A 23,314-nucleotide genomic window follows, 5' to 3' on the forward strand; every position below is an offset into this window, starting at 1 on the left:
GCAATCTCCTCTAAAGGAAAGAGGATGTGATTCTCCGTTTAAATGCTTCAATTTACAAAGTACCGTGTAGCTTAATATTCATTATATTATGCATATTTTCTAATTAGTTGTTCTAGAAAGGGATAATTGGAAAGCATTTGACTGGCTATGCTTGCTGGAATGGGCCTGCTGTTTTAAGTTCTTTCTGGATCTCATGCTCAACTCTGTACCCCTGCAACCAGGAAGGAGTGGACCTCTACACTCTCTGGTGCCAGAAATGTTCTAAAATAAGTCTAGGGTTTGGGGCACCGGATACTTCTTTTTTCTTTTTGTCTGCGTGCTTGCTTAAAAGCTCCTAATGCCAAGCAGTGTTGTAAGCTGGGAATGTCACCATTTATTTTTGTGTTTCACTTTCTCAAGAAGTTAGTAAAGTGCTCTGCACACAGTAAACACTCGATAAATACAACTGAATGATTGAACAAACTTGTACAGCTGCTGCTGTTAGAAACCTTACATGAGGACAAGAGGTTTGGGGAGGAGGAGCCATGATGAGCTGCCTTGGTAATTAAAGTCAGACACTCTGCTGTTCAATTTCTCATGACCTGGGCTACTTAGGCTCTTGGACCTTGGGAATTAGTGGGTCTTTTAGGGGCTAGGAAAGGGACAGTGATGGAGTCCGTATACAGTGCTTCTACTAGCTCTCTACACTCTAAGATCCCAGTCGAACTGTGAATGGCATGCTTGGAAGCCAGTCCCTTCCAGGATTAAGAACAGCATTCCCAGTGCTGTGGAATAGCATCCTGGTTCCATTGGGAATGGATCTCCTAGGTAATAGGGTTGCTGGCTGGTTATGAGAAACCTCTGGGCTTGCATCCCTTAGTCTGAGAGACCCATGTTGGCCATGGGCTGTGCCCGACCTAATTATCCAGTATCTACACCAGCTATTAGTACAGTGCTTGGCACAGAGTAAACTACTTAACAAATATCACAATTGTCATTAGACTAGAATAGGGACTGGCAAGAGATCTAGGATCCGCCCTTTCCTCTCCACCCAAACGGCTACCTTACTGCTACGGGCTCTCGTTATATCCCGGCTAGACTGCTGTGTCAGCCTTCTCTCTGACCTCCCTTCCTCCTCTCTCGCCCCGCTCCAGTCTACTCTTCACTCCGCTGCCCGGCTCATCTTCCTGCAGAAACGCTCTGGGCATGTCACTCCCCTTCTTAAACAACTCCAGTGGTTGCCTATCAACCTCCGCTCCAAACAAAAACTCCTCACTCTAGGCTTCAAGGCTCTCCATCACCTTGCCCCTTCCTACCTCTCCTCCCTTCTCTCTTTCTACCGCCCACCCCGCACGCTCCGCTCCTCCGCCGCCCACCTCCTCACCGTCCCTCAGTCTCGCCTATCCGGCCGTCGACCCCTGGGCCATGTCCTCCCGCGGTCCTGGAACGCTCTCCCTCCTCACCTCCGCCAAACTGATTCTCTTCCCCTCTTCAAAACCCTACTTAAAACTCACCTCCTCCAAGAGGCCTTCCCAAACTGAGCTCCTCTTCTCCTTCTACTCCCTCTACTACCCCCCCTTAGCTAAACCCTCTTTTCCCCCCTTTCCCTCTGCTCCTCCCCCTCTCCCTTCCCATCCCCTCAACACTGTACTCGTCCGCTCAACTGTATATATTTTCATTACCCTATTTATTTTGTTAATGAAATGTACATCGCCTTGATTCTATTTAGTTGCCATTGTTTTTACGAGATGTTCCTCCCCTTGACTCTATTTATTGCCATTGTTCTTGTCTGTCCATCTTCCCCGATTAGACTGTAAGCCCGTCAAACGGCAGGGACTGTCTCTATCTGTTGCCGACTTGTTCATTCCAAGCGCTTAGTACAGTGCTCCGCACATAGTAAGCGCTCAATAAATACTATTGAATGAATGAATGAAAGGGGTTCTAGGGAGGAAAGGGAGGCAAGGTTTGGTTACGGGGAGCCAGGAAAAGGCAGTGGAGTCTGACTCCTTCAGAAACTCCATGGTGTGGCTGGAGCTCTCATTCATCTTCCCACCCCTGGCTTTTTAAGTTCCCTCTATCCAAATATTTTCAGCTGTGTCATGTCACCCACCCTCTGCTACTGTTTCTGCTTCCCAGTCTGTTCCTGATAGCCACCACCTGACATTGTTTGGTGGGCTCCTTCAGCTAAGTGTAACCGATTAGATTTAAAAAGTGAAATGAGGTTCTCTGATTTCTATTGACAATTTTCTCTCTCTTTTCAGATCCCAAAACCTAAGAGAGAAAACAAGCCAGATTCCAAGAAAAAAGAGAAGAAACCTAGGTATTGCTGTAATAATAATAATAGTAGTAATGATAATAATCACTGTACTTGTTAAGCACTAAGTTCCAAGAATTTTAATAAGTGCTGGGGTAGATAATAGGTAATCAGGTTTGCCCAATCCCTGACCCACATGGGGCTCACATTCTAAGGAGGAGGGAGAGCTGTCCTGAGTCCCCGTTTTACAGATGAGGAAACTGAGACAGAGAGAAGGTAAGTGACTTGCCTGTTATCATACAACAGGTTAATGGCAGAGCTAGGATTAGAACCCAGGTCCTCTGATTCTCAGGTCCATATTATTTCCACTAGGCTAATAATAATAATAATATTGGTATTTGTTAAGCACTTACTATGTGCAGAGCACTGTTCTAAGTGCTGGGGTAGATACAGGGGAATGAGGTTGTCCCAAGTGAGGCTCACAGTCTTCATCCCCATTTTACAGATGAGGGAACTGAGGCACAGAGACGTGAAGTGACTTGCCCACAGTCACACAGCTGACAAGTGGCAGAGCAGGGATTCGAACCCATGACCTCTACTCCAAAGCCCGGGCTCTTTCCACTGAGCCATGCTACACTGTTTCCTGCAAAAAAAATAATAATAATATTGGCATTTGTTAAGCGCTTACTATGTGCAGAGCACTGTTCTAAGTGCTGGGGTAGATACAGCATAATCAGGTTGCCCCACATGAGGTTCACAGTTTTAATCCCCATTTTACAGATGAGATAACTGAGGCACAGAGAAGTTAAGTGACTTGCCCACAGTCACACAGCTGACAAGTGGCGGAGCCAGGATTCAAACCCATGACCTCTGACTCCCAAGCCCGTGCTCTTTCCACTGAGCCACACTGCTTCTCTAGTTGTTTCAGAGGGATAACTGATTTTTCATGTAATTACACTATTTTCCCAGTAAAAGCATTCAGTCATCTCAGTAAAAATAAATTGGGGTTGTAATGCAGGGTCCATCCAAAAAATGAAATTGCTCTTCCCCACTTAAGAGAAAGTACTGTATTATGATGCAGTGTGGACAAGCAGCATGGCATAGTGGATAGAGCCTGAACCTGGGAGTCAGGCAGACCTGGGTTCTAATCCTGGCTCTACCCATTTGACTGAAATGTGACCTTAGGCAAGTCATTTCACTTCTCTGTGCTTCAGATCCCTCATCTGTAAAATGGGGATTAAGACTGTGAGCCGCATGTGGAACAGGGACTGTGTTCAACCATATTAACTTGTATCTACCCCAGCGCTTAGAATAGTGTTTGACAAAAGTAAGCACTTAACAAATGCCATCATCATCATCATGCCTACTGGTGCCAGAAATTCACTATTTCTACTGCATTTAGGGCCTCATATATTTCATTTTTGAATATGAATTCACTCTCCCATGTATAAAGAATGGAATTCTCAAGGCATACTTTGCTTCAGTCATTTTTTGTTCATGAATTTATGAGCCCCTAGTTTTATAATTCTTGCATATATGCTGGCATGTCATTGCATATCAAAAACAGTGACTGAAGTTAGAGTTTGGAGTTTGTATTCAGCTAGCTGCCTGATGATCACTAGATAAAAGTAACTTGAAAGTTTGCCAGGCAAATTAACAAACACTCAAGTAATTCTAGTACTTAAAAAGTCTGGAATGGTTCCCTCAAATAGCCTGTCAATCTTGTCATCTAAGTAGCCAAATAGAAAATCCTAGGGTGAGACAGAAAGGGTAGAAGCTGGACAGTGAAATGGAAAGAAGAAAGCTAAGCAGGGAACATCTGAAATAGTGTCATTCTCACTGGTGAAAATTTAAATGAATTCAAAATGCAGCAGCTCAAAAAGCAATCCATCCCATCTGCAAACTGCCAGAAAATCAGGAATCCACTCTTTCACATGTGTCCTTTGTTGCTCTTGTTAGTGAGGAATTTCATATTATTTTTCAGTTCTAGGTTTCCCTGGAATCAGGCATTCCAAGTGTCTACTATAGTGCTATGTACCTTCTGGGCCCACATTACTTGAGGGTGACAGCATCAAAACCAGCACTTTCTTTAAAAGGAATCCATTCCTAAATTCACATGATTATGTAATGGCACTGTTGTGTCCAGCTCTTTTTCTACTTGATCAAAGAAGCAAACAATAAATCTAGTCGTGATAGTTTGGGAACAGGTATAGTGTTTGAATGCAAGTGACCTCTTGCATCTCTGCCAATTGGCTGAGAAAGTCAACCGATTGGCAACTGTTGACCTAGAAGGGCTCAGGGCTCTGTGCCATTCCTCTCACTCTGCTTCTGGGATCCCTGAATTCCAGGGACTGCCATGGGGCTATTGAAGACCATGGTGAGGTCAGAGGGCAGGGTTGAAGATTGGGAAAACTCAAAATTCTATCCATTAATCAGGGGGTTTTATTGCACACACAACCCCCCATAGTACTTCTGAACATACAGATTATGTGTTCTAGTATTTAAACACCTACTCATCCACATAATCATCTTTCCATTCTCTTCTTTTTCCTATCTGGAATTTATTTTGTGTCTTTCTTCCCTGATAGATTCTAAGTTCTTTGAGGGCAGGGAATCGTCTTCTATTTCAAATATACTCTCGCAAGCCCTTATAGTCCCCTGCACTTATCTAGGCACCCACTGAATACTCTTGATTGCTTGACTGAGCTGGATGTATTTTTATCAGTGTTCCCCATCTGTCATTTATTTTAGTGCCTTCCCAGCTAGATTGTACGATTCTTAAGAACAGCCATTGTTTCTATTAATTCCATTGCATTCACCCAAGTGCTAAGTATGGTGTTCTGAACAAAATAGACATTTAGTAAATAATTATGGTATTTAAATGCTTATTGTGTGCCAAACGTTGAACTAAACACTGGAGTAGATAGAATATAATCCGGTCAGACAAAGTCTGTGACTCACACAGAATTCATGATGCGAGGGGGAAGAACAGGTAGTTAATCCCCATTTTACAGCTGAGGAAAGTGAAGCACAGAGAAGTTAAGTGACTTGCCCAAGGTCATGCAACAGGTCTCCTGGTGGCAGAGACAGGATTATAACCCTTGTTCTCTGGCACCAGGGCCTATGCCCGGTCCACTAGGTCACACTGTTGATGAATTTGTTTAGTAACAGGGGCTAGATTTAATTTAGGCAAAAAAAGAAGAATCTTTTGCTAGAAAAATCCTACCTCGTCCTGTGCTGATTTACAGTCCAAATGAGACTTAGTATATCACGGTCTTCCATCAGTCATGAATCACCTTCAGTATGGTAACGGTCAATTTCTCTTGACGTTTTGCATTGCAAAGTGCCACACAGTATACAGTATTGTCATTGTCAGACGATGGCAGTAATAAAGATGCTTTATTCTCCCATTTGAGGAATTAAGGTGACATTTGCTTACATCAAACTTTTAGCAACGTTCTCTTCCCCCTGTATGGATACTCCAGACTCAGCCAAATCTGGTCCTCCCACAAAATTCAAGGTAAGGTGAGTTGAATGTACAGGTTGGAAGGGATAGTGAGAACAGACCAAAAATTTGAAATATGTACTTGGAGGTCAACTGCTAAATGATAGGCACATCACTTTGTCCATATCTATCCACACTATTGGGAGTGCGGTCATAATCTCTCTCTGTTGCTAAAAATGAGAAAAACTTGAAATAACGATGATTTGCTTCATTGTTGTAAATCTGTATTTATTGAGTCTTATTTGTGGCAAACACTGGGCTAGCCAGGAACTGTAATCTTTTCAGAGGAAATACAAGACTAGACATTGATCTCGAGGAGCTTCCTAAAAAGGGAAAACTCAACCTAATCAGATGTCTGGGCATAAATAAATCCCAAGTTCTCAAGAGACATTTTCTAGTGTGGTCTTCTTATCTGCCAAGCTGTGTTCTGAGTTTCATCATAAGGAGATTTGAAGATTCTGAGAAGTGTGGGAAGAGTGCTTGTCACAATCATTTATTCATGCGGCTGCCTTAAAAAGATAATACTGAGCAGTATTCAGTGACAGAACCTAATGGTGCAGAATCTCAAATCCAGTGCGAGGGCCTATGTTTGGGAATAATACCTCCTGTTGGTCTGGTGCTTTACCACTTGTAAGTTTTCGTAGGCCAGTTGTTCAGCAAATGCCATGGTTGGTTGTGACCAGAAGTCTTGTTGCTATGATGAAAAAGTAGAATCACTGTACTACAGCCTTTTCTGTCAGGAAATGTTAAAGACTGAACTCTGACTAGAAAGAGAGACCAACTAGTCTTTTCTTAACAGCCCACAGTTCTCGACATCTGACTAACTTGCATATGTTTGATAAGATTTAGTTCCATGAGTTGTAATATAGTATCTTTCCTACCAAATATCAAAGATTTTAACATTAAGGAAAAATAAAATGACATTATCCCATATGGACATTTCTGGTTCTCAGTCACTAAGCAAAATAAAAATGAGGAAGGAGAAAATTCAAAATGCAAATTATTACACCCACACTATCTAGCTATAAAATTGTCACTTCAACCTTTGTCAAAGAATTGCTTTATGTAAACAAACCTTCTTGAAGTCCAGCTGAAGCTGTTTTCTTTCCCAGGCTCTGTAAGTTTTTTCAAAACCATCAATAATAAGCTTTCTTTTTGTGTATTTTCATCTGAGTACATATTGCAGTTCATGAATAAACCACTTATTTTCTATTGATGTCTTTCAGCAGTATGCTGTTAATCCTTAGCAGTTTAATATGATTTCAGTGATAATCCTTCCCTTTGTTGAACTTCTAAGACACCTAATCATTATAGAAAGTGCCTGACTGATTTCCCAGTAAAATAGTACTGAGCAGGTGATGTGTCTTTAATACATGGTGGGAGCACTTTCTATTGTTGATTCATAAGATTAAATTTGTAGATGTGGAAAATAGGTTCAGAGTTTAGTGTCTGTCTTTCACCTTTTAAGCCAGTCTATCTCCAGCCAAGGAAAACAGACAGCCCTCTCAGGTAACTTTCTAAAGCAGGACAGAAGGGCCACATTTTAGAGTTCATAGTCTACACCATATATGTATCTCCAGAGTTCCAAATCCTTGGAATAGTTAAAAGCAATTCATAAAGCTGCTTGTTCCTATTTGCTAGCATTTAGGGCTTTGAGGGACTCACTCCTTAGCATGTTAAGGAAAAGGTCGAAACCCAGAGAACCTCAAAAATAATTATAAATTCCCAGAAATAATGGGGAGGCTGGTAACCAAAGAGAACAGGCTGGATTCCTCTTTAATCATCTTTTCGAAGCTGGATTCCCACCTCATTCCTTCCATAACAGCTCTAATAACAAAGTGGTATAAGCTCCTCCAACAGATTGTAAGCTCCTCGAGATCAAAGATCATGTATACAAATTCTATTGTACTTTCCCAAATACTTAGTATAGTGCTTTGCACACAGTAAGCACTCAAAACATACCATTTACTGACTGTCATATATCCCCTGCAAGAAAACTGAAGCCTTCAACCCATCTCGTGCTATCTTGCTGGTTTTCATCCCCACATTCCTTGAATGTCTTTTAAAGTCCCCTTGTTCAGGCCTGCAAGCTTTTCAAAGCTTCATTTCTGTCCGACATTATTACCTGATTTGCATTCCATCACATCTGCCCAAATATAAAATAGAATGATTAAATGCATAGGAAGTACAGGCATAAAACTCTGTTACTGAGACAGCTCCAAATGCCCTAGCTCTTTTCTGATGGGTAGAGGTAAGTCCTTGCAATTGGACTGGAGTGGGGGATTAGAGATGAGATGTTAAACATAGCCAAACTAAAGTTCAAGTATGGGCTGTCCTTAACTCATTTGGAGATGAGTCTGTTTCATTGGCTTGGCCTATCAGTTTAATTCATCTGATCTGAAATGTTCAATATTTTCCTTGTACAGAGTGGGGCCCAACAAAGAAAGTTTTAAATCTTTTGTCATTCATAGAAGGAATCCCTGAAAGTCCATCTTTAAAAACTGTCACAAAAGCAGTAACCATGTTCTCTAAATCTATTTAGGGTAAATCTATTTTGCGGATGCCATCACTTTAAAATTAGTTCACCTTAAGGTAGGTCTTGCCCAAAGGGAAGAAACCACAAACTTCAAAGTTCATTTAATTGTATAACTTTAAAATCTGGAATTGCTGTCAAATGCACCAACGCTCCTCTTTATGACAATCTAAAATGAGGGAGTCATCACATGATGAACAAACACTAATATCAGTCAAACTATGATATTTATCAAGTGTGTACTGTGGGCAGAGCACTGTGGTAAGAGTTTGGGAAGTACAGTACAACAGGGTTGGTAGATGTGATTACTGCCCCCAAGGAATTTACAGGCTACACGGAGAGACAGACATTAAAATAGATTAGGATTAGGGAAATTAGAATATAAGAACATTTACATAAGTGTTGTAGAGCTGGGGTAAGTATCAAAATGCTTAAGGGGTTTGCAGCCAAATTCACAGTCAACAAAAAAGGGAAAATGGTGAAAATACAGGGCTTAGTCTGTGAAGCGTTTTTAGGAGGAGATGTGATTTTTAGGGGAGTTTTGAAGGAGGGAAGATTAGTGAACTGTCAACAATGAAGAGGGAGGAGGTTCCAGGCTTGAGTGAGAATTTGGGCAAAGGCTTTGGTGGTGAGATAGATGAGGTTGAGGTATAGGTAGGCTGGGGTTAGAGGAGCAGAGTGTGTGCTTTGGGATGTAGTAGGAGAGATGGAGGGAGGAAGAGAGATGATTTAAGTGCCTTAAAGCCTATGGTAAAGAGTTTCTCTTTGTTTTGGAGGTGGGTGGGCAACCATTAGAGGGTTTTGGGGAGCGGGGAGGTATGGACTGAACGGTTTTTAAGAAAAATGATTCGGCAGCAATAGGTAGTATGGATTGGAGAGGCGAGAGGTAGCCTGTAGGGAGATTAACCGAGGATGCCGATGCTCCAGTCAAGTGGGGAATGAGTGCTTAATATCAGAGTGGTAGCTGTTTGGATGGAGAGAAAGGGTGCATTTTAGTGATGTCGTGAAGGTAGAACCGACAGGATTTTGCAACAGATTGATTGTGTGGGTTGAAAGAGAGATGAGTTGAGGATAATGCCATGGTTACTGGATAGGGAGACAGGAAGTCTACAGTATCTACAGTGATAGGGAAGCGGGATCGAGGCAGGACAGAGTTTATGTGTGAGGATGAGAAGTTTTGTTTTGGACAGATTTAAGATGGATATCAGCATTAGGGGATATCCAAGAGTTCCTGCCTCTTGATAGGAAAGGGGATTGGAAAATAGCATTTGAATTATTTTTTGATATATGAACTCAGATTTGAACAGAGGTTTGAGAGGCATTGTTGCCTATTGGTTAGAACCCGGGCCTGAGAGTCAGAAGGATCTGGTTTCTAAACCTGGTCTCCACCACTTGTCTGCTGTGTGACCTTGGGCAAGTCACTTAACTTCTCTGTGCCTCAATTACCTCCTTTGTAAAATTCATTCAATCCTATTTATTGAGCTCTTCTCTGTGCAGAGCACTTTACTAGGCACTTGTAAAATGGGATGAAGACTATGAGCGTCATGTAGAACATGGACTACATCCAACCTGATTAGCTTGTATCGTGGCTCAAGGGAAAGAGCACGGGCTGGGCTTGGGAGTAAGAGGTCATGGGTTCTAATCCCGGCTCCGCCACTTGCCTGCTGTGTGACCTTGGGCAAGTCACTTAACTTCTCTGTGCCTCAGTTACCTGATCTGTAAAAATGGGGATTAAAAAAATCTGATAAGCCTGTATCTACCCCAGCACTTAGAACAGTACTCTGCACATAATAAGCACTTAACAAAAACCATAATTATTATTATTACTCCAGTGTTTAGTACAGTGCCCACATTGTAAGGACTCAATAAATACCATTTTTAAAAAAGCACATTTTTCAGTGATTAGAGAGGAAGAATGTTGCTCTGGAAAAGTTAGAGGCACCTAATTTATTTTACTGAGGTGAGGAGACTTTAATAGTGCTTGGATCAAAGCCCCTGCTCTGGAAGAAAATTGAAGTTGTTGGAACTTGGAGAGAACAAGCAACACTGGAGCAGGATTGTAACTAGAAAAATATTATTTATTCTTGGGAGCAAAGACAAGCCACACTGAATTTACCAGATTGTTTTGCAATCTTTGTCAACCTCATTGTGGAGTGATGGGGTAAAACTGAGACTATAAACTCATTTTACCTGTTTCCCAGCATGTACTGAGAACTAGGTATTCAAAGCATGAGTGCCCCACTTTTTTGCTTCAAGGCTGCATATTCAGGAAGCAGAAATTCTGCAACCCAGCTAGGTAGTACAACATCCAAATCAGAGTAAATTGTGTAAGCTATAACTAGATTGGAAGGCTTTTGAACAAAGCAGACATGCTAGTGAAATCAGAAAAGAGGAGATACACGGTATTTACTTTCAGAGAATTCAGGTGGGGAGTGGAGTCCGGGGAGGAGGTTTCATAGATTTCTGGTAATATCTGCTTCTGAACTTGGCAGTCCTATCAGGTTTTGTCACATATTTGCAGCTTGAAAAGTATTTGGCCTTTACAACAGCCAAAATAAGTATCCTTTAATCACTTTCAACCTATGAGCAGATGGGCAAACAGCACTTTTATAAATGGGGCATACAAAATAGTGCAATATCAGCCAAAACTAATTAGTAGCAGTATCTAAGCCACACTCTAAAACTGATTCAGTGGTTAATGTACATTATGTTATAACATTAGTAGTTTAAAGGAAATTCCCTTGCAAAGAAAGGGTTTGGCCAAATCCATTGTCTACTATCTGACATGATTAATTTACTTATTTTTGTTTTCTCTCAAATCTTCTCTTGCCTAATGATTTTTCACTTTCTGAAAGCAGTAATTGGCTTGAACTCTGGTCACAAAGTTATCAAACTTCAAGGGGGTGGAGAGAGTCCAAATTTAGCTGCTTAGTTTAGTCTTTCCAGAGTCACTGCAGTGTATGATTGAAAAAGGGCAAACATGAGGGCCCTTTCTTTGGTCTGGCCTCTTCAAAGGGCAGTCTTCAAAGGAGGTATTTAACTGGACTTCTATCCTAATCAGGAAGGAGTCCTTAAGAGAGTTGCTATGCTGTCCCCGCTATAGCCTGTTGACTGTGTTGTGTTAGAGAAGCAGCGTGGCTCAGTGGAAAGAGCATGGGCTTTGGAGTCAGGGCTCATGAGTTCGAATCCCAGCTCTGCCACTTGTCAGCTGTGTGACTGTGGGCAAGTCACTTAACTTCTCTGTGCCTCAGTTCCTTCATCTGTAAAATGGGGATTAAGACTATGAGCCCCACATGGGACAACCTGATTCCCCTATGTCTATCCCAGCGCTTAGAACAGTGCTCGGCACATAGTAAGCGCTTAACAAATACCAACATTATCATTATTATTATTATTCTGTGTCTAGGCGAGTTGTGGGGCTTAATTGTATGGAAGAGTAATTAGAATAAATAGCATCCTGAAAGCAAGGGGAAAGGAAGACCATACAATAATCCAATTACACACCATTTGGAATTTGCCAGGTGTCTTATGTAAAATTGGAGAACTTACTGCAAGGAGACTATTGGCATGTAGGGTTTTCCACTTTCCTGACTACCTGATTTAAAAAAAAAATTCCCATTCTCCGCCTCCATTTCTTCAATATTTTCCTCTTTTGGTTTATTAATTCAATCATATTTATTGAGTGCTTACTGCGTGCAAAGTACTGTACTGATCACTTGGAAAGTACAATTCAGTAACAAATAAAGACAATCCCTACCCAAAAATGGGCAAACAGCCTAGAAGGGGGGAGACAGACATCAAAACAAGTTGTACTAAGCACTTGGGAAAGTACAAAACAACAGAATTAGCAGACATGATCCCTGCCTTTAAAGAGCTTACAGTCTAGAGGGAGGGGATAGACATTAATAGGAATGCGATTTGCAATCTCCATGAGTTCAAGAACTCTATATGTTATGCACAAGCCACAGTAGGACCCCTCGCCCTGACCCGAGTAAGACTTGTTTTTCACCTAGCATCATTATTCATTTAGGCTTTTAGGTAATGTGCAGTTTTCACATGTGATAATTCAGAAGGTATGGCTGACTATTTTCAGGATTGACGTGTGGAGGAAGAAGTCAATTTGACAGCTCTGGGTGATAAATTATAAATAGCTTCTCTAAAAGCCTGAGAAAATTTTTTTTACATTATGGTCATTGATTTAATTTTTATCAATATATTTGTCATACCACTTTGTTTAATAAAATTTACGTTAGAGGTTTTTAATGGATTGGTGATGCAATATCATTTTGAACTACTAGTGAATTAAGAAATTTTCATTTTCAATTTCAGGCACAAATCAGTTTTCTTGAAAATTGATAGTAAAGTCAAAAGAATTGGGCCACACTTAGATATCTACGAAGCCTTCCAAAGTCACAAGAAGAAACTTAGCAACAAAAGTGCCACGAAAGCAGCCACCTGTATTCAGCGCTATGTCCGAGGGTGGCTAGAACGTAGAAGGCTGAAAAGATTAATGATCAAGGTATTATGTCCAGTTATTTAATGAGTACAATATCTAGAACCTTGTGTGGAAGTTAGCATTTGGGGTGGAGTGGGGTAGGGATTGCTGAGTGGCTTCTGTACATTAAAATAAAACAGGATTCAGTTTTAGTATTGGAAGCATTTGCGAGCCCACTTGGGATGGAGCACTGTACTTGGTGCTTGGGAAGCACAAAATGAAGATGATATACATTCTGCTGATGGGAAAAACAGACATAAAATTATTCATAATCAGAGCTGTCAAAATTAATAATTGAATGTATAAGTGCTCAATAATTAAGCTTTTAGTACAGTGCTCTGCTCAAATATGCTTGAATGAAGTGAATAATCAGATAAACAAAAAGTACTAAGGAGCGTATTGATAGGTTTCGTAGGTACTAGAGTTGGTTAAAGTGCTTCTGTGGCTTAGAATGCTGGGGAATTAATTTATGAAGGCTTGTTGGAAAAGGTGGGATTTTAGGAGAGCTTTGAATATAGTAATATATTGATCAAAATATGGAAAGGGGAGTTGAGTAGAGAAGTAGTATAGCCTAATAGATAGAGCATGGCCCTGTGAGTCAGATGACCTAAATTCTAATCCCAGGTCTGTCACTTGCCTGCTGTGTGACCTTTGGCAAGTCACTTAACTTCTCTGTGTCTCAGTTCCCCCATCTGTGAAATGGGGATTTAATGCCTGTTTTCCCTCCCTGTTAAACTGAGCCCCATGTAAGATAGGAACTGTGTCCAAACCTGATTACCTTGTATCTATCCCAGGGCTTGGTATTGTGCTTGACCCCTAGTAAGTTCTAAAAAAAAAAAGTCACTCTTACTATATGTCCACATGCCTAAAGTATACACATATGTAATTCCTTGGATAGGCAAAAAATTGTTCAAGGGAGTCAGGTGCTACCTCTTAAAGGATAGGCCTCTTTACCCAGCATCAGAGTCATCGATGGGCTCCTTATTTGGTGGTGGCTGAGCAGTTGTTTATGGAAGAGCACCTACGGCTTCCTAGAGACTGGGGCTTCCAAGAAGGGGAGGTACAGCTATAGGGTTTGAGGAAAGAAGGCTAAAATTTAGGCACATAAGGTTAAAAGAAAGCACAGATAGGTAACCACGAGGAATTAGACACCCGTTATTTGATTTGGCTTAGTGGAGGGAGCACAGGACTGGAAGTGAGGGGATTTTTCTTCCTGACTCTGCAAATTATCTGCTGTGTGCTCTTGGGTAAGTCACTTAACTGCTCTGTGTCTGTTTCCTCACCCTCTAAAATGGGGATTAAATACCTGTTATCCCTCCTCTTTAGACTCTGAGCTACATGTGGGGAAGAGACTGTATCCAATCTGCATATAGTGTATCTACTCCAGGGCTTAGGATAAGGGTTGGCCCTTAGTAAGCCCTTAACAAGTACCATAATATTATAAAACTCATCTTTGTTGTAAACATCCATGACACCAATATTAGAACTGGTTGGGGAAGAATTTTTTAGGATATTGGATCTTGTGATTAATTTGAACATTTGTATTTTATCAATAATGTTTATTGAGTACCTACTGTTTACTGAGTGCTTGAGAGAATGCAACAGTCTTAGCATACATAATTCCCTTAAGGAATTACAATCTACTTTGTATCCAAGACCACAAACTCTCTCCTATCTTATTCCATTGTTTTCTACCCACCCCTACATGCCATTAGAAACCTTAAAAATCACAATAACAAGCATTTGCTTTGTCTTCTTTCAATAAACAAGTTTAAGAAGGAAATGAAATCTCCACCTAAACCTCTCAGCAGATTTAAAAGAAAAGGGACTTCTTAATAATCCACATGTTCAATTCTCAACCCACACTAAGTGATAGAAATAATATCGATCAAGTTGTATTCTCATTTATCTTTTAATTTTTCTGCTTCCATCCTAAAATGGGGGTTGGTTCGGGTTTTCCCCCCTTTCCCTCTGCTCCTCCCCCTCTCCCTTCCCATCCCCTCAGCACTGTACTCGTCCGCTCAACTGTATATATTTTCATTACCCTATTTATTTTGTTAATGAAATGTACATCGCCTTGATTCTATTTAGTTGCCATTGTTTTTACGAGATGTTCTTCCCCTTGACTCTATTTATTGCCATTGTTCTTGTCTGTCCATCTCCCCCGATTAGACTGTAAGCCCGTCAAACGGCAGGGACTGTCTCTATCTGTTGCCGACTTGTTCATTCCAAGCGCTTAGTACAGTGCTCTGCACATAGTAAGTGCTCAATAAATACTATTGAATGAATGAAAGAAGGGGAAAAGTGGAGACCTTTAGGTGAAAAGAATTGATAGCGTGATTAAATAATAATAATAATGTTGGTATTTGTTAAGCACTTACTATGTGCAGAGCACTGTTCTAAGCGCTAGGGTAGATACAGGGTAATCAGATGGTTCCACGTGAGGCTCACAGTTAATCCCCATTTTACAGATGAGGTAACTGAGGCCCAGAGAAGTTAAGTGACTTGCCCACAGTCACACAGCTGACAAGTGGCAGAGCCGGGATTCAACCCCATGACCTCTGACTCCCAAGCCTGGGCTCTTTCCACTGAGCCACGCAGCTTCTCCAATGAATGACAGAATTATTACCCGAAAGATCCAAGTACTATTTTTATGCTTGGATGTCAGGCCTGTGATTAAAGTTAGCCTGATCTTGTCTCTGTGAGTGGGTCAAGGGGTGAGTAGTAAATAGTACGTTTCCGGGCCTGAGTATGTCTGATCTGTGAAATGATGCTGGTAGAAGAATTCTTGATAGACTTTCTGTTTTAGAGGCTGCACAGAAAACCACAGGATAATTGTCAGCACAATAGCAGTGTTTCCATTGGGAAAGTCCTTTGGTAATATTACTGGGCTGCTGCTTTCAGAGCTCTACTGTGGACAGTTTCTACGAGGACATAGTTTTACGATCCCTCATAGGAATCTATGGATTCTAGCATTTCCTGTGAAATGTCTTCAGCTCCATTCTATTTACGAATAATGAGGCGGGATCAAATTATCATAACTGGGCCATAAATAATGCAGGGAAACCATGGGGCTTACTATATTTAACCATCTGAATTATTCTGTTTATTCCCCCTGGGTTTCCCCTTCACTCCTTTAAAAAATCTGCTTTGATCATAGGAATGATCATTTTTTTCCTATAGGTTGTAGGTGTTCACATAAAGTTAAAAATAGTTGAAAATATTTTTCTTCAACCTAATGAGTCCCTAAAGTCTTTTAGAGTATCCCCACCACGTAAGATATCTTCTCATGCCTGAGTCCAACCTCTCTCTCTATTTGAGCATTTAGATCCCAGTACCAACATCCCATTTCCTCAGCTCTTAGGTTTTGAGGTCTTCTGTTGTTTCATCCAAATCCCTCTGAAGAGATTGCTTTTTTAGTGGGATCTATTTTGAGTGGGATGCTAAAATACTCATCCCTGCGCACAGTGGCATTCCAATTTAAATCCTGTGACCCGGGTTCCACTTCTCTTGTAGGGTGTCCATTAACCTTGATCTTATTGAAAGGCCAATCTTAAATGTTGCTATCTGTTTTCAGTCTTGGGCTACCAAAATTATCCATGTTTAATGGTACAAAATAATTTCACAAAGACAACTAGAGATTCTGAGATATATAGTAAAAATATGAAATATATAAAATATATTTTAAAATATTCTCTTGCTCACCGTGTGAAGGTGCACATCCATTAGCTCAACTTCCTTATTTGCTTTCTTTAATCATACTTTATTCAATCCACTGTTGGTATTTCTGTATCTTTTGAGAGTGAAATACAGATATGTTTCTAATTTCAGGCTACAGATCATGGCCCATCTCTTCGAGCACTGATAAAATCATACCGTAAAATGATGCATCGCATTCAGCGTCGATCTGGCATCCGCAGACCGCGTACATACCTCTCCTTTCTAGAGTTAGAGGAATGGATGGACAAAAAAAAATGTAAGAGGTCTTGCATTTCTATTTATGTTAATCATTTATTTCAAGGGAGTCTGTTTTTTGCTTTGTAATATTCACATATATGCTTCCCAATGATAATTCTTAGTTTGGACAAAAGGTAAACCTCATTGGATAGTGCCATAAACCAGCTAGCTATTATGCAAAAATATAAATAAACTAATATGAGACTTGCTTTGAAAAATTGAGTTCAAATTTCTTCAGTGTGTGACATAACTTTCTAGTTTTTCATGGTTTCCAAATGTGTTGCTTTCCCTTCATTAATCAGGCGAGTCAAAACTATCTGGGGACCCCATGTTGTTAAAAGTATAAAAAACAAATTAACTTTATTTGGTTAAAAATAAGCAAATTATTATTTTATAGATAGCCTCTTGTCTTTCTAGCTCCCTAGACAATATCTGTCGAACAAGTAATCCGGATTGAGAAAAATCTTGGAGTTCCTAGGTATTTTTATGTCTCTTAATAAAATGGACAGTAAGGTAGTATGACAGAACTCGAATGTGTTTTAGTCTAGTTTTCTTAGGTTGGACTTTTTTCCATGCATGTATCTCTTTACATCTTTGTACTTCTGTCAAATGCTCTGAGTATGTATTTTGTTAATGCAGTATCTACTACTCTAGGTTTATGGAATACTAAAGTGTCAAGTCTGAATTTAGCACTAGACACTTTATAACTTCCCCAAGATGAGATACAAAATATAGCCAGTGATATCCTGCTATTGATCTCTAATTAAGAGATAACTTTGAAGATGACTACATTTGCTATGATCTCAATAGTTCACCTGACAAATTTCCATTATTTTAGATCATTTAGTCAGAATGGATATAAAACTGTGAATAGTAAAGATGTTTTAACATTAAGAAATGATAGCTGGCATTATCAGCAAATGACTGAAAAGATGTATGCTCTTAATATTTTTCATTTTTGTCTTCTATTTCTTATAAAAAGTTGGAAAACCTAACGGAAATAGGGATGGAAACAAAGATTATTTTAAAAAACTGGATAATCACTGGAGCCTGATGTCATTCATTCCAGGGTTTTTAATAAGTAATTGGTGCATGTTTTCTAAGAGCCACTAGCTCTTATTTTTGAATTCATGAATATGAGAAGTGCCTTGACAAACGATCTCATCTTCAAAAGCTGGAAAAAGGATGATGTAGATAATTACAGAAGATAGAACAAATGATCAAACAATCGATTTGTAACCATCTAGAAGAACACACTAGATGAAGCAAACACCATGGCCTTGCGGAGAGCAAATAGTGTCAGGCAAATTTAATTTTCTTCCTTCCATGATAGTGACAGACCATATTTACAAGGGCAAGATAATAGGTATAATCCATCTATCTTGAGTTATGCATTCGACTCTGCCTGTGGGATCTTCATAGATAGTCTAAAGAAATACGCTCTTCATCCCAATTCTGCTAGTGGGGACCTAGTTTGCTCAAAGGTCACACCCAAAAGGTAATCATTAATGGTTCTATGCCAACCAATAGTTTGCATATGGTCCTGCAGGGATTTGCCTGAGACTGTTTCCCTTTGTAACTTCCTGTAAAAATAGGTCTTGCTTCTGACTCAGACCGGCACTGCCAAATTTTTAAGCACCCTTCAGATGGTGTACTCTGAGGCAGTTGACTCTTTCGTTAACTATTTGAACCCAGCCCTGCTTTCCAGCTCTTTAGTTTGATATTCCTTTTATCTTTCCCACTCGTTCACTATCTACAGTTGGCCCTGCCATACCAGCCCCCTTCTAATGACAATACTTTGTGTATTAGAAGTGGGAGTCTCATAACAGTGTACAAAATGGATTCAGGCAATGGAAAGGCAATTTGAGGGGCGCAACACTTTTCCTTTCATATGTTCTTCCACTGATCTGATCAAGAAAAGGGAGGGGATTCTGGGAAAATGGGTTTTCCCTGCTCTGAGCTTCCTGATGAGTGTGTTGCAGTGTGTACAATCCTCACCACAAATGACAAGGCTCTATACTATATAGTGTGCTACTATATTTTCATGGACAAAATATACAGGGGTATTCTTTTTTTGGTGGCAGGAGAATCAGTCTTGCCATTGGCAGGGTTGTTTTCAAACAACTCCACCAAGCAGCGTGGCCTAGTGGAAAGGGCACCTGAGAGTCAGAGCACCTGGATTCTAATCCTGGCTCTGCCACTTGCCTGCCCTGTAACCTTAGGCAAGTCACTTATTTTTCTGTGCCTCAATTTGCTCAACTGTAGAATGTGAGTCCCATCTGGGACAGCGACTGTGTATGATTTTATAAACTTATATCTATCTGTGCTTGACACATAGTAAGGGCCTAAGAATACCATTCTCATCATCATCATCAATTTGATTTAGGACAGTGGAGAAATGCTAACCAAATTTTCTTCATTTCCATTAAGGACTGACTCTTAGTGGCTCTTTCTTGCTAATAATAATAATGGTGGTATTTATTTAGGGCTTACTGTGTGCCAAGCACTGCTCTAGCAGTTCAAGTATTTCTCTAAGTGGTTATTCTGATCTAATGTTGGTCACAGCAGCCCCTTTCCAGGAAACTGCCACTGATGTGGAGCAAACCATTATGGTTTTGCTTCTCCATGACAGAGAATCTGCAGCCAAGCACCTTGTACAGATTAGAAGCCAGCTCGGAATATAAATTTTTACAGTACTTCAGTGGGAGTTCTCAGAGTGAGCATCCATCATGAGATCTCTTGTGAGGCTCTTTTCTTCATAGTGAACTGGGCTCCCCACTGTTTCCATGGTTATTACTGTTACTTCAGCCAAAAGCAGGATGTTTTGGAGTCTTGAAGCCCCTCTTTCTGGCCAGATGGCCAGATAGTTTTTCTGGAGTGCATAAAAGCAATCAATACAAGCAACTGTCCTGCATGGGGCTCACAGTCTTAATCCACATTTTACAGATGAGGAAACTGAGGCTCAGGGAAGTGAAGTGACTTGCCTAAGGTCACACAACATGCAAGTGGTGGAGCCAAGATTAGAACCCTTCACCTTCTGATTCCCAGGTCTGTGCTCTAGCCATTAGGCCATGGTGCTTGAGAGAGAGGATATATAAATATGTACGCTCTTTCCTTATGGAAGAATCAAATCAGTGGGAAAAAAATCCAGGGTATGCTACTCCTGTAGACTGTAAACTCCTTGTGGGCATGGATTATGTCTATTGTACAGTGCTCTGCATATAGGTAGCACTTAATACCACTGATTATTAATAATAATAATGTTGGCATTTGTTAAGCACTTACTATGTGCAGAGCACTGTTCTAAGCCCTGGGGTAGATACAAGGTAATCAGGTTGTCCCACGTTAGGCTCACACTCTTAATCCCCATTTGACAGATGAGGGAACTGAGGCACAGAGAAGTAAAGTGATTTACCCAGTCACACAGCTGACAAGTGGCAGAGCTGAGATTCAAACCCATGACCCCTGACTTCCAAGCCTGTGCTCTTTTCACTGAGCCACGCTGCATCTCTACTCTGAGACGGTACTGTGCAGGTTCCTCTGATAATGAGTTTGGTGAAAAATTTGCTGTAAATGCTCAGTAAGCAGTAGGGCCAAGAAGATCAAACACCTAGGTTTGGAAAAGTTATCTGGAAATAGGAAGTTTTAAAAAAAGACCTTTCTATCTTATTTAGAGCCCCTTCAGCAACAGTCTCTGGGACCAATACTATATAGAAATCCACTGCCTCTATCCATCTGACAGCTAATCATGGACCTGAAGTTGATCATTCCAGAACTCCTTTGGAGAAAAATGAAATTAAATCCTTAATACTGAGGAAAACTCTCCAATCCTCCTTTCATAACGAGAACGAGTTTAATCAAAAAAAGACACTCGGAATTTTTTTGTCTGTTGTTTTCATACACTACTTCTTTTAATGAAGTAGTTGTATAATTCCTTCAGGGAGTAAAGAACCTAAACTCCCTTAGCTGCACTGCACATTTAAAAGAAAAAAAGAGAGGGAGATTTTGATTCCCTTCTAGTCAGCAGGCTTCCCAGATGCTTTTAGATACATTCAGGAGGCTGACATTTTCCTGAAGACCCTGCCAACTGAGCTACATAAATTTGAGCCTTCTACTTTGAGGCCCTGCTGCAAAATGCCTTGTTATCTTCTGTTAATGAAAGCAAACCCCTGAGTAACCTTCCCCTAAAACAAGAAGAACCACCAAGAATGAAGAAACCATGCTATCAGTGGGCAATGTGACTTTTTTGAAACCTGATTGTATTGGTGAAAGAAAAAAACTTTGTTTTATTTCAGATTATGAAACTATGTTTTTCAAGAGGGAATTTTGGCAAGCGATGGATAGAAGTGAGCTGCCTACGTATTTCAGAGACTGTGGTCATTTTCCAACCCAACAACAGATAGACGATACCTGGTTCCTGGTCCACACTAGTAGGTAGCCTTTTTTGCCTCTTTTTTTATATTATTGTTTGTGAACATGATTTATATACAGGGTTGAATGAATGTTGACTCCCTTGGGACCCAGCATTGTCTGGTGGAAAGAGTATGAATCAGGAGACCTGGGTTCCAGTTCCAGCTCCATCATATATATGCTGTGTGACCTCAAACAAGTTTCTTAATTTCTCTTTAGTTTCCTCATCTGTAAAATGGAGTTAAAATGCCTGATCTCCCTCTGAGATGTGAGCCCAAGTGGGACAGGCATGGGGTCCCACATGTTTATTTTCTTTGTATAATAATAATAATATTGTTGGTATTTGTTAAATACTTGCTATGTGCAGAGCACTGTTCTAAGCGCTGGGGTATACAGGGTAATCAGGTTGTCCCACATGAGGTTCACAGTCAATCCCCATTTTACAGATGAGGTCACTAAGGCACAGAGAAGTTAAGTGACTTGCCCAGAGTCACACAGCTGACAAGTGGCAGAGCTGCGATTCGAACCCGTGACCTCTGACTCCCAAGCCTGGGCTCTTTCCACTGAGCCACACTGCTTCTCTGAATGTTACATTGGTCCATTTGTAAGCACTTTATAAATCCCACCATTACTCTTCATCCATCATACCACGGTGCCACTTGGCTCCATGTTAGTCCATGATCCTGTCTTCTACTTAGATGCTTGTTTGTTGTTTGTTTGACATGTAACAATACCTCTCTGCCTGTCCTGGCTGTAACATTAATTTTATGCATTTGTCACTGTTAAGTAGGCAAGTGTTTTTGTTGAGCCCAGTTATTAGGGATAAGGAAAGCTGAAGGGTTGTGAGGCATTATATTCCAAGTTTGGCATACTTCTTTTGCATCTAAATCAAAGAAGCTTTTGATGGCAATGTGGGTTATTTTTTTTTGAAATTTCTTTTTTATAATCAAAATAAATGAGCTGTCCATCGTGGGTTTTTTTTAAGAACACCCTCATTTTAATTACTATATACTAAAAGTCTTTTTTTCTGGCTAGTTAGCTTTGACATTGAGAAACACATCTGTGCACAAGTATGTAAATGGATGAATTGATGCTGTAAGAAGCCATGCTAATATAATAGAATTTTGCAGCAGAAAAACAGTTTTTCTTCACACTATAAATAATTGGAGACTTTTTGGTGTCATAAGCACAGGGAACATTTGTTAACTAAATTAAAGTGGAGTGGGATATATTCAGTCAGATGCTTCAGTACTTTATTGTGATCGATACTCATAAATTAAACATTAGTACTATATTATGGAAAAGCTAAATTATATATTCTAGGATGGATTTTATTGATAAAGTGGGAGAAAACTAGTTCTTGTGAATAAGCCATTTGGAATGAACTTTTCAATAGTTATTAAAGCTGTTACCATTGAAATCTAGCAGTACTGTCTAGTGGAAAGAGCCCGGGCCAGGGAGTCAGAGGAATTGGGTTCTAATCCCAGCTCTGCCAATTGCTCTTCCAGTTCCTTTCTTGGTGACCTTGGGCAAGTCACCTTACTTCTCTGTGCCTCAGTTTCCTCAACTGTAAAATGAGGAATATCTCTTCTCCCTCCTGCTTGACTGTGAGCTCACATTGGACAGGGAGTGTGTCCAACCTAACTGACTTGTACCTACCCAAGCGCTTAGAAGAGTGTTTAACTCTTAATAAGCACTTAACAAATACCATAAAAGCAAAAACACACTAAGCACACAGTGAGTGCTCAATAAATATGATTGAATGAAAAAACAAACAAAAATTTACTAATGTGGCTGGGTAGTCCCAGATCTGTGCCATTTTTAAAACTCTTTGTTGTTTTACCAGTTTAGGGAAAACTAAGACTGATCTCAGCAGAAATCACTGAATTTTCATTCATGAAGAATCTTGTGCATGAACACACCAGCAAGTATGGTGTTATATCCTTGGGTAATTATTGGGTTTGGCAGTATCTGAGCAGGACTCGAATGGTGGTGTGAAGGGAATCTTTCCCCCCCAAAATCCACTCTGGTCCTGACCTTTCTGGGGCACCCTCATGAAGTACCTGGTTTGTTTACAAGGGACAGTCTCCACGCAGACAAAAATACATGAGTTGGGCCTGCAATCCCACGATGAGATTCCTGAGGTTTGTCCAGTTACTATTATTTTTAATGGTATTTGTA

At 40.4% G+C, this 23,314-nt stretch overlaps 1 protein-coding gene across 21 annotated transcripts in view; it reads left to right on the forward strand.

Moving 5' to 3' along the window:
- Positions 1-23,314, forward strand: part of IQCM (IQ motif containing M) — a 370,600-nt gene that overhangs the window by 96,746 nt on the left and 250,540 nt on the right. For all 21 annotated transcript variants that reach the window (XM_029076889.2, XM_029076891.2, XM_029076870.2 and 18 more), the window contains 4 exons: positions 2,241-2,299; positions 12,601-12,790; positions 16,598-16,742; positions 21,019-21,153. In XM_029076889.2, coding sequence (XP_028932722.1) covers positions 2,241-2,299; positions 12,601-12,790; positions 16,598-16,742; positions 21,019-21,153 — 529 coding nt within the window. The remainder of the gene's footprint in view (positions 1-2,240; positions 2,300-12,600; positions 12,791-16,597; positions 16,743-21,018; positions 21,154-23,314) is intronic.

The sequence above is a fragment of the Ornithorhynchus anatinus genome, chromosome 12 (assembly GCF_004115215.2).
Source record: "Ornithorhynchus anatinus isolate Pmale09 chromosome 12, mOrnAna1.pri.v4, whole genome shotgun sequence".
Lineage (NCBI taxonomy): Eukaryota > Metazoa > Chordata > Mammalia > Monotremata > Ornithorhynchidae > Ornithorhynchus > Ornithorhynchus anatinus.